Below are 12,500 nucleotides of genomic sequence, written 5' to 3' on the forward strand. Positions count from 1 at the left end.
TGTGTGTGTGTGTGTAACAGTGTGTGTGTGTGTGTGTGTGTGTGTGTGTGTGTAACAGTGTGTGTGTACAGTGTGTGTGTGTGTGTGTGTGTGTGTGTGTGTAACAGTGTGTGTGTGTGTGTGTGTGTGTAACAGTGTGTGTGTGTGTGTGTAACAGTGTGTGTGTAACAGTGTGTGTGTGTGTGTGTAACAGTGTGTGTGTAACAGTGTGTGTGTGTGTGTGTGTGTGTGTGTAACAGTGTGTGTGTCAGTGTGTGTGTGTGTAACAGTGTGTGTGTGTGTGTTCCGTCAGGAGGCGTTCTCAGCGTTCCATCGTGATGTGACGTTTGTGCAGAAGTTCCTGAAGCCTCTTCTGATTGGAGAACTGTCGCCTGAGGAACCGAGTCAAGACAGAAACAAGAAGGTGAGTGTGGAAGGTTCTAGACACGACACTGACTCTACTCTTCTACTGTTCTACTGTTCTAATGTTCTACTGTTCTAATGTTCTACTGTTCTAATGTTCTACTGTTCTACTGTTCTAATGTTCTACTGTTCTAATGTTCTACTGTTCTAATGTTCTAGTTCTATGTTCTAATGTTCTATGTTCTACTGTTCTAATGTTCTAATGTTCTACTGTTCTATGTTCTACTGTTCCTCATGAACAGATGTTCATGAGATTTCATGTTCTTTATTATTACAAACAGCAAAAAGTGAAGTGTTCAAATCGACTCTGACAGAGTCAGTTTGAACATTTCCTCAGTGTTTATCTGAGTCACTCTGTTCTAGAGTTAATTTAACATTTGTGTAAATGTTCATGAAGTAAAACTGGACCAAAGTTCCTGTTTAACTCCAAATCCAGAGTTATATGAACGTTTAGAGAGTAAACAGATAACACTTTGTAGAGTTATCCTGATTTAACTCAACAACACACAGAGGAGTTTTATTTTGACACTTTATTTCAGTTAATTCAAGATGAAATTCAGAACAAAACTGGTTCAAACTGGTTCTTCTCTGGAGGGAGTTTGAAGTCAAATTAACACTAAGAGAAGTTAAATTATCTTCAACCAAATCAACTCTGACAAATCACCCCAACTCCAACACACATTTAACTCTCAGAGTTCAAATCACACTTTTTGAGTTCAAAACAACTCTGAAATATTTCACTCTGAAATTTTAACCCTCCAGTTTTTACTGTGTCTGTCTGCAGCTCCAAAGCTCTAAACCAGAGGTGTCCAAACTTTTTTTTTAACAAGGGCCACAAATCTAAACCCAGATGAAGCAGAGGTGGATCGAGGGCCGTAGACTGATGCTCAGTACAGTGAATAATTGAAATCTGTGCAGGTTTAACACATGAGAATGAGCCTCAGTCTTTATTCCTGCTCAGATCCTTCAAACCAAACACTAAATATTCAATATCGGCTTTATCAAGGTAGATTTTCAAAAAACTTGCAGTAAAAAATATTTTTTAATTATTGCAAAGTAATTTGGGCCAATTCAACTGGACGTCTGAGGGCCAAGAAAAATTTGTCTGAGGGCCACATTTGGCCCCCGGGCCATAGTTTGGACATGCCTGGTCTAAATGCTCTGTGGCACTTTGTGATGTCAGGTCGTTTTCAGACGACAAACACACACACATGACAGACACACACACACACACACACACACACACATACATATACACACACACATACACACACACACACACACACACATACACACACACATACATACACATACACACACACATACATACATACACACACACACACACACACATACACACACACACACACACACACATACACACACACACATACACACACACATACACACACATACACACACATACATACACATACACACACACATACATACACATACACACACACGCACACACACACACACTGATCCCTAGTGTGTCTGTGTGTGTGTGTGTGTGTACATGTGTGTGTGTGTACATGTGTGTGTCTGTGTGTGTGTCGTCTGTGTGTACATGTGTGGGTGTATATGTGTCTGTGTGTGTGTGTATTTCATGTGTGTGTGTCTCTGTGTGTATATGTCATGTATGTCGTGTGTGTGTGAGTTTCATGTGTGTATTTCATGTGTGTGTGTCTGTGTGTGTGTACATGTGTGTGTACATATATGTGTGTGTCTGTGTGTGTACATGTGTATGTCGTGTGTATATGTCAAGTGTGCATATGTGCCTCTGTGTGTATTTCATGTGTGTGTATGTGCCTCTGTGTGTATATGTCATGTGTGCGTGTGCCTGTGTGTGTACCAGGCGGAGGTGGTGTCGGACTTCAGGTCGCTGGTGTCGCAGGTTCAGTCGGAGGGTTTGTTTGAGGCTCGGTTCTGGTTCTTCGCTCTGTGTCTGATGCACATCCTGGTTCTGGAGGGAGGGGCCTGGCTCCTGCCGCTGCTCTGGGGAACCGGCTGGGGCCCGACTCTGCTCAGCGTCCTCCTGCTGACCATCGTACAGGTGAGAGAGACGGAACCGACCCGACAGGACCCACCCGACAGGACCGACCCGACAAGAATGACCCCACAGAAAGGACCTGACTGGACCGACCCGACTGAAACCGTCAGAACACGTCTTTAAAAGTCTGTGGTCAGAAAACATTTTGAACACAAAGTGTCACCACTGAAACTAAAAAACTGAAACTGTAAGGACTTTAACCTGAAACAGAAGCAGCAGAAACTCAGAGAAGATTTTATTAAAGAGACAGAGTCACAGAAAAACCAAGAATTAGCCATAGATGTGATGTATTCTCCCCCCTACAGCTCAAGACGCCAAACGCTCGGCAACAGGCAAATGCAAAGTCAATGCAAAAGTTTCAGTCCAGAAACGATGCAAATTCACAAAGTCAACGACAAATTTAAACGAGGAACAAAGAACGACGAGCAAATGAAACAAAGACAAACGTGTCGTCATCAAGTGAGAAACAAACAGAGAAACAACGCAAAGAACGAAACCAAGAAAACCAAAAAAACACAGCATAAAGCGTCTCCAGAGCCTGCAGGGGGCGCTCTCACTGTCACAGCTCAAACGCTCGTCTGACGATAAACTACAGAGACAACAGATGGTTATTACGACTCATCGATGTGTAAATGTGTCGCCGTAAAGTCTGGAGTGAAATAAACATGACGCGTCTACAGATTTATACGATTTAAATACACAGTGTGTGAATAAAATCAAATAAAAACTACATCATCAGTGAGAGCGCCCCCTGCAGGCTCTGGAGACACTTTATGTTGTGCTTTCTGTTTCTTTGTGTTTTTTTGGTTTTCGTTGTTTCGTTCTTTGCGTCTTTTCTGTTTGCGGCGCGTTTGACGACGACACATTTGTCTTTGTTTCTTGCAGCGTTTTTTTTTATTTATTTGCTCCACGTTTCAAGGAGCAGATCAAAACCAAAATGTCGAAGCAGCGTCATGTTTTTGTTTAAATTAGGGAAGTATTTGTGTTCTGAAAAGCACCAAAGGAAAGAGGAAGTGTCCCAGATCAGGTGCACGAAATACTAGAGCAGGAATTCTACCAACATGTTTTCATTCACTCACCGCAGATCATCATTTCATTTTTCATTTGTTTCATTCGTCAAAGATAAATACTAAATAATTCTGTTTCTTACGTCAATGTGAATAAAAAAGAAAGACGTTTAGACTCATAAAATCTGCTCCTTTTCACACAAAGTTAAACATTTCCACAGTTAAAACTACATTTATTTTTTATGTGACGTCAATAATATTAAATATTTGTTCATTAACACAAAAAGACAGTTCAGTTCATATTTTTACGACACAGTTTTTAGCACATCATGTTGGACGTTTCTTTTCAACACTTTAGATTCTGAAGCTTTGAGTTTTTCATTCTGACTGTTCCATGAGCTCAAAACTTTGACTCAAACACATTTTTCTAGAGTTGTTGTTCTGATTTTCTCTCTTTGTACATTTTCTTTGGATTTGTTGATTTGATTGATTCATCATTTTTAAAATATAAAGTTTTATCAGTTCGTTGAGTTTCAGGATCTTGAATCGTATACATTTTGGGTTTGTTGAGTCTTTGTCTTCATTTCTGCTGATGATTTTTACGGCTCTTTTCTGTAAAAGGAAAATTAGACTAACAAAAGTTTTACAAACACTTCCCCAAACTTCAGTCAAATGTGGAACAATCATAGAATTACAGAACAAATACAAAACGCTCGAGTTCAGTGATTCTTTTACCTGATGTGACGCAGATACGACTGGGATTATTTCAATTTTAATAAATTAATCTGTCTGGGAATTACATGTCAGATATTCATTGATCAAACACCAAAACTTGAGCTCGTGTCGTTTCTGTTTCCTCATTTCGAGTAAAAAATGTGACACTGACTTTTTTTTTTGCCCTCCGACTAAACACTTGAATTTAGTTTGACGTTTAAGAACAATTTATGAAAATAAAAACAGTTTTTTATTTCTTTTAATTCTTTCTCCACAACTTTGAGAACACAGTGCACCAGTTTAAAGCTGCACTGTGTAACTTTTCAGTTGTGTGACTGTCACCTGCTTGTTTCTATGGAGACGTCACTGCTCTGTCTGGAATGTTCCACAGTGTGACTTTAAACAGCTTGACTTTACATTTATTCAGTTACAGGAAGATTTAAAAAACTCAAAAATCTCTATAAAAACAAACAAACACTGAGTGTGGATCTGAATTGGTTTGGTTTCCATGAAGATAAAAAGGTTTAATGCCGTACTGTGGAACATTCTAGACAAAACAATAACATCTCCATGGAGAAAATCATTTGCCGGAGCCTGGAGCAGAAAAGTTCCAGAGTGCAGCTTTAACTCTCCTCTGTCTCCTCAGGGGCAGACGTCATGGCTGCAGCACGACCTCGGACATTTGTCGGTTTTTAAAAAGTCTCGGTGGAATCACGTCGGCCAGAGGTTCGTCATCGGGCACCTAAAGGTGAGGGGGCGGAGCTACGGGCTCGACCACCTGATGAGGTCACGAGGGGCAGATCTGACTTTTGATCACACTGGACTTTTCCTACAAATAATAACAACTGAGGTCAACAACATCACAACAGAAAAATCATCTGAAAACCAAAGACAAAACATGAAACGCACAAATCATCACGACACTGTTCGGTTCTTTCTGGTCCGATTGTGTCAAACTAAAACTCAGGTGAAAGTTTCTCAGACAGAGCAGTGCCCACAGTTAGCGTCACACTGTCAGGGAAAGTCCACGACCTCAGAATCTCATGAAACTCAGTAAATACATCTGAGCATCTTCATTGTGGGTGTTTAATAATCCCTACGAGTGTGTGTGGTGCTGTGTGTGTCCTGCAGGGGGCGTCGGCTCTTTTAGGTTTGAGTGTTTTGTGTTTAATAATCCCTACGAGTCCCTGTTGTGCTGTGTGTGTACTGCAGGGGGCGTCGGCTCTTTTAGGTTTGAGCGTTTTCGTTGTGGGTGTTTAATAATCCCTACGAGTCCCCGTTGTGCTGTGTGTGTCCTGCAGGGGGCGTCGGCTCAGTGGTGGAACCATCGTCACTTTCAGCATCACGCCAAACCAAACATCTTCAGCAAAGACCCGGACGTCAACATGGTGAAAGTTCTGGTGGTCGGAAAAGTCCAACCTGTGGAGGTTCATAAAACGCACAACAAACACACACACACACACACACACACACACACAGACACACAACACACACACACAACACACACACAGATGCACAACACACACAGACACACAACACACACACAGACACACAACACACACACACACACACAGACACACAACACAGACACACAACATACACACAGATGCACAACACACACACAGACACACAACACACACACAGACACACAACATACACACAGATGCACAACACACACACACACACACACACACACAGACACACAACACACACACACACACACACACAGACACACAACACACACACACACACACACACACAACACACACACACACACACACAACACAGACACACAACACATACACACAGATGCACAACACACACACAGATGCACAACACACACACAGACACACAACACACACACAGACACACACACACACACACAGACACACACACACACACACACACACACACAGACACACAACACACACACAGTCGCACCACATACACACACAGACACACAACATACACACACAGACACACAACGTACACAACACACACACACAGACAGACACACAACACACACACACAGACACACAACACACACACATAATATTACACTTATTATGATTGTGTTTTTGCTGTTTAACATGTCTGTGTGTCTGTGTGTGTTTGTGTGTGTGTTTTCGTGTGTGTGTGTGTTTTGTGTGTGTGTGTGTCTGTGTGTGTGTGTCTGTGTGTGTTTTTGTGTGTTTTTTCAGTACGGCATCAAGAAGATCAAGTTCCTGCCGTACAACCATCAGCATAAATATTTCTTTTTAGGTGAGGACATTTTATTTGTGTTTTTCTTACAGTTTAGAGTTTTGTGTTTTTGTTCAGGTCAGAATCAGATTTACCGACGTTTGAATCGTCCTCGGCGTTTTGGTGCAACATAAAACAGTGACTAAAAATATAAAAACAGTAAACATGAGCTGTGGGGAAATAAAAATAAGGGCCTTTTACCTGTTGGACCAGGTTTGGACCAGACTCCAGGAAATAAAAACAAGTCAAAGTGAAGTCCCCACAAAGCAAAAGTAAAAACACACACTAACAGTCAAACTCCACCCCACGACATCACAAAGTGGAACGATATCATGTTTTTGATCAGTATAATCAAATATAAGCTGATCAGTGTAGAATAGGTCCATTTTAAGTTCACAAACCTGTTCTGTAACGTTTTTACTTTGCAGTGACTTCACATTTTTATGGTGGAATGTTCTGTTACCATGGAAACAAAAAACACACTGACACCGTTTTAATATCGTCTGAATCATCATGATCGTGCTCCTGTGATCAGAGCGTTCATGTTCAGGAGTTTGATTTGACTCTAACTGCACTATGCTTCAGGTCAGTCAGGTCACTCAGGTCACTCAGGTCACTCAGGTCAGTCAGATCAGTCAGGTCACTCAGGTCAGTCAGGTCTTTATGGTCATACTGTATTAAAATAAAACTCAGATTAAAGTTGAACTTGAGTCATGGAGCTGCAGACAGAGCAGTGTTTTCAGTTAGTTTCACTCTCCCAGAGAATCTCGATGTTAACAACATCAGACTGAACTGCAACGCCTGAAACAGACGGATGGACGGATGAATAGATGAATAGACAGATGGATGAATAGATGGATGGATGAATAGATGGATGGATGAATAGATGGATGAATAGATGGATGGATGAATAGACGGATGGATGAATAGATGGATGGTTGGATGGATGGATGAATAGATGGATGGATGAATAGATGGATGGTTGGATGGATGGATGAATAGATGGATGGATGAATAGATGGATGAATAGACGGATGGATGAATAGATGGATGAATGGTTGGATGGATGAATGAATAGATGGATGAATAGATGGATGGTTGGATGGATGAATAGATGGATGGATGGATGGATGAATAGACAGATGGATGAATAGATGGATGGATGGATGGATGAATAGATGGATGGTTGGATGGATGAATAGATGGATGGTTGGATGGATGAATAGATGGATGGTTGGATGGATGGATGAATAGATGGATGGATGAATAGATGGATGAATAGATGGATGGATGAATAGATGGATGAATAGATGGATGGATGAATAGACGGATGGATGAATAGATGGATGGATGGTTGGATGGATGAATGAATAGATGGATGAATAGATGGATGGTTGGATGGATGAATAGATGGATGGTTGGATGGATGAATAGATGGATGGTTGGATGGATGGATGAATAGATGGATGAATAGATAGATGGATGAATTGATAGATGGATGAATAGATGGATGATGGATGAATAGATGGATGAATAGATGGATGGATGAATAGACGGATGGATGAATAGATGGATGAATAGATGGATGAATGAATAGATGGATGAATAGATTGATGGATAGATGGATGAATAGATGGATGGATGAATAGACGGATGGATGATGAATAGATGGATGGTTGATGGATGGATGAATAGATGGATGGATGAATGATGATGGATGGATGATGGATGAGATGGATGGATGAATAGATGGATGGTTGGATGATGATGAATAGATGGATGATGATGATGATGGATGAATAGATGGATGGATGAATAGATGGATGAATGGTTGGATGGATGAATGAATAGATGGATGAATAGATGGATGGTTGGATGGATGAATAGATGGATGGATGGATGGATGGAATAGATATGGATGAATAGATGGATGGATGGATGGATGAATAGATGGATGGTTGGATGGATGAATAGATGGATGATGGATTGGATGGATGAATAGATGGATGGTTGGATGGATGGATGAATAGATGGATGGATGAATAGATGGATGAATGAATAGATGGATGGATGATGATAGATGGATGATGAATAGATGGATGAATGATGGATAGAATACGGATGGATGAATAGATGGATGGATGGATGGATGGATGAATGAATAGATGGATGAATAGATGGATGGATGGATGGATGAATGGATGAATAGATGGATGGATGGATGGATGATGATGGATGATGGATGGATGGATGGATGAATAGATGGATGGTTGGATGGATGGATGAATAGATGGATGAATAGATAGATGGATGAATAGATGGATGAATAGATGGATGGATGAATAGATGGATGAATAGATGGATGGATGAATAGACGGATGGATGAATAGATGGATGAATAGATGGATGAATAGATGGATGAATGAATAGATGGATGAATAGATGGATGAATAGATGGATGAATAGATGGATGGATGAATAGACGGATGGATGAATAGATGGATGGTTGGATGGATGGATGAATAGATGGATGGATGAATAGATGGATGGATGGATGGATGAATAGATGGATGGATGAATAGATGGATGGTTGGATGGATGAATAGATGGATGGATGAATAGACGGATGGATGAATAGATGGATGGATGAATAGATGGATGAATAGATGGATGAATAGATGGATGGATGAATAGATGGATGGATGAATAGATGGATGAAATAGATGGATGAATAGATGGATGGTTGGATGGATGAATAGATGGATGAATAGATGGATGAATAGACGGATGGATGAATAGATGGATGAATAGACGGATGGATGAATAGATGGATGGATGAATAGATGGATGGTTGGATGGATGAATAGATGGATGGAGAGTGAACTGTGTCTTAGTGTCTGACCTGTTGCTGAAGGTCTCAGGTTAGATTCCTGGAACAGTCGGTGTTAAATTACAAACAAATGAAATATTAATGACCTCTGATGACATCACAACGTGTTTTCTGAGTTACATGAGTGAAGCTTCAGTTTTTGTAGTTTCCTTTTGGAGACAAGATACAGAAACACCGGCTCATTCAGTCAAGCTCAATTTAACCTAAAATAAACCCAGCTCTGTCTGCCCTCTGCCCTCTGCCCTCTGACCTCTGACCTCTGACCTCTGCCCCCTGTTGCAGTGGGGCCTCCTCTGATCATCCCCGTCGTGTTCCACCTCCAGGCCTTGTACATCACCATCCGACGCAGGAACTGGGAGGTAATAAGACTTTTCTCATATTTTTCTCTCTGTGACAGAGGAGTTTTGGCCCAGAGAACATCATGTTGCTAAGCAACAGTTTCAGAATTCCCCTGTCATGAGTTCCAACCAGGAAGACCGAAACCTAAAACCTAAAAAAAACCTGGGACAAGTAAAAAATGTTGAAGTGAGTTTCTCTGAGTGAATTATGTCACTTTCCTAGTGGAGGCTCCGTCAGACGCTTGTCTCCATGGAGATGTTATGGCTTTCTGAAATGTTCCACAGTATGTCATTAAACCTTTCTATCTCCATGGAGACCAAACCAGACGGTGTTCCAGGTCAGATCTGTGGAGAGGCGAGCCCGCTCACAGTCACAGTGTCTGTTTTTATTTTTGAGACATAAAACTTCCTGTAACTAAATCAACATAAAGTCGTGTTGCTTAAAGTCACACTGTGGAACATTCCAGGCAGAGCAGTGATGTCTCCATAGAAACAAGCAGGTGATGGAACCTCAACCAAAAAGTTACACAGTGCAGCTTTAAAGAGTCAGTAAAGTGTTGTTTGTGTAAGTTTGACGTGTGGACGTGTGTGGACGTGTGTGGACGTGTGTGGACGAGTGTGGACGAGTGTGGACGTGTGTGGACGAGTGTGGACGTGTGTGGACGAGTGTGGACGAGTGTGGACGTGTGACGAGTGTGGACGTGTGACGTGTGGACGTGTGTGGACGAGTGTGGACGAGTGTGGACGTGTGTGGACGAGTGTGGACGTGTGTGGACGAGTGTGGACGTGTGTGGACGTGTGTGGACGAGTGTGGACGTGTGTGGACGAGTGTGGACGAGTGTGGACGTGTGTGGACGTGTGTGGGACGTGTGTGGGACGAGTGTGGACGTGTGTGGACGAGTGTGGACGAGTGTGGACGTGTGTGGACGAGTGTGGACGTGTGTGGACGTGTGGACGAGTGTGGACGTGTGTGGACGAGTGTGGACGAGTGTGTGACGAGTGTGGACGAGTGTGGACGTGTGTGGACGTGTGTGGACGAGTGTGGACGAGTGTGGACGTGTGTGGACGAGTGTGGACGTGTGTGGACGAGTGTGGACGAGTGTGGACGTGTGTGGACGTGTGTGAGTGTGGACGTGTGTGGACGAGTGTGGACGTGTGTGGACGAGTGTGGACGTGTGTGGACGTGTGTGGACGTGTGTGGACGAGTGTGGACGTGTGTGGACGAGTGTGGACGAGTGTGGGGAAGTCTCCGGTGTCTGGATGATGTTTGTTTCTCGTCCTGTGAGTCTGAACGTGGCGCTGATGTTTCCTCAGGACTTGGCGTGGGCCCTGACCTACTACGCTCGGTACCTGGCGTGTTTCGTGCCTCTGTACGGACTCTGGGGCTCCATCGCTCTCATCATGTTTGTCCGGTCAGTGAAAAAACACTAAAGAAGATTTTATTAAATTAAACTCAGACCTGGAGTCGTTTTGGTTCATTCACGTTTAACACAAACCTGCACATTTAACACCAGCTCTTCTCTCACACTGAAAACACTCTGTTCCACCTTGTGATGTCATCGTGTGGTGATACAGGAAGTTTTTAAACTCCACACACCTTCACTAGAATCATCTGGATCATTTCAGTCCTGGAGTTTTCAGTCTCTACTGTTAACCTGAAAACTCCCACTTCGTGACATCACAAGGTGGAACAGTGCATTTAGAGCTCCATCCATGTTCTTCTTCTTCTCCGGGGTCGGGTCTCAGGGGCATCAGTCTGAGCAGAGACTCCCAGACTTCCTTCACCCCAGACACTTCCTCCAGGTGTTCCCAGTCCAGTCCAGAGACATGGTCCCTCCAGTGTGTCCTGGGTCTTCTCCTCCCGGTGGAACATGAACACCTCCTGAGGGACACGTCCAGGAGACAACAGAACAGACGTCCTCCCCTCAGACGCTCCTCTCCACGTGGAGGAGCAGCAGCTCTACTCCGAGCTCCTCACCCTGTCTCTAAGGGAGACGCCCGGACTCGATCTGGTCCTTCGGGTCATGACCAGAGCTCATGACCAGAGGTGAGGGGAGGAACAGAGACTGATGCTAAAATCCAGACTCAGCTCCTCTTCACCACAACGACCAATACAGAGACCACATCACTGCCCACGCTGCACCTGTCCACCTGTCAATCTGCCCACGCTGCACCTGTCCACCTGTCAATCTGCCCACGCTGCACCTGTCCACCTGTCAATCTGCCCACGCTGCACCTGTCCACCTGTCAATCTGCCCACGCCGCACCTGTCCACCTGTCCACCTGTCCGTCTGTCCGTCTCCCGCTCCACATGTGTGAGTGACACAAGCGGCTCCAGGTGTCGGCGTTGGACCTTCAGCTCACAGGAGTTGGTTTCGTGTGATTCAGGAGCTTTTTAAAAACCTCAGGGATCTTCTGGTTTGTGTGTTTTGTGTGTTTTGTGTGTTCAGGTTTCTGGAGAGTCACTGGTTTGTGTGTTTTGTGTGTTTTGTGTGTTCAGGTTTCTGGAGAGTCACTGGTTTGTGTGTTTTGTGTGTTTTGTGTGTTCAGGTTTCTGGAGAGTCACTGGTTCGTGTGGGTGACTCAGATGAACCACCTGCCCATGGACATCGACCACGAGAAGCACCGGGACTGGCTGAGCATGCAGGTGAACTTCAGGTCACACAGGACCAGGAAACATCTGAGGAAGTGTTCAGAGCTCAGCACAGACGCCAGACTCTAAAAGAATTATACATTTACTTTTCCCACAGACAAAGAGAAATGAGAAGTTCTAAAGTTCTGGGTCCGTGGCTCTGGGCAAACTCATGACTATTTTTATTTTTAACTTCTAACTTATTGTTATTTTAGAATTTAGA

General features: G+C 43.3%; 1 protein-coding gene across 3 annotated transcripts in view; it reads left to right on the forward strand.

Moving 5' to 3' along the window:
- fads2 (fatty acid desaturase 2) overlaps nt 1-12,500 on the forward strand; it is a 25,514-nt gene that overhangs the window by 9,393 nt on the left and 3,621 nt on the right. For all 3 annotated transcript variants that reach the window (XM_055155610.1, XM_055155611.1, XM_055155609.1), the window contains exons 3-10: nt 293-403; nt 2,261-2,458; nt 4,823-4,924; nt 5,478-5,603; nt 6,378-6,438; nt 9,590-9,666; nt 10,960-11,057; nt 12,196-12,292. In XM_055155610.1, coding sequence (XP_055011585.1) covers nt 293-403; nt 2,261-2,458; nt 4,823-4,924; nt 5,478-5,603; nt 6,378-6,438; nt 9,590-9,666; nt 10,960-11,057; nt 12,196-12,292 — 870 coding nt within the window. The remainder of the gene's footprint in view (nt 1-292; nt 404-2,260; nt 2,459-4,822; nt 4,925-5,477; nt 5,604-6,377; nt 6,439-9,589; nt 9,667-10,959; nt 11,058-12,195; nt 12,293-12,500) is intronic.

The sequence above is a fragment of the Boleophthalmus pectinirostris genome, unplaced genomic scaffold, assembly GCF_026225935.1.
Source record: "Boleophthalmus pectinirostris isolate CB_2022bp ecotype Guang Dong unplaced genomic scaffold, ASM2622593v1 HiC_scaffold_2, whole genome shotgun sequence".
NCBI lineage: Eukaryota > Metazoa > Chordata > Actinopteri > Gobiiformes > Gobiidae > Boleophthalmus > Boleophthalmus pectinirostris.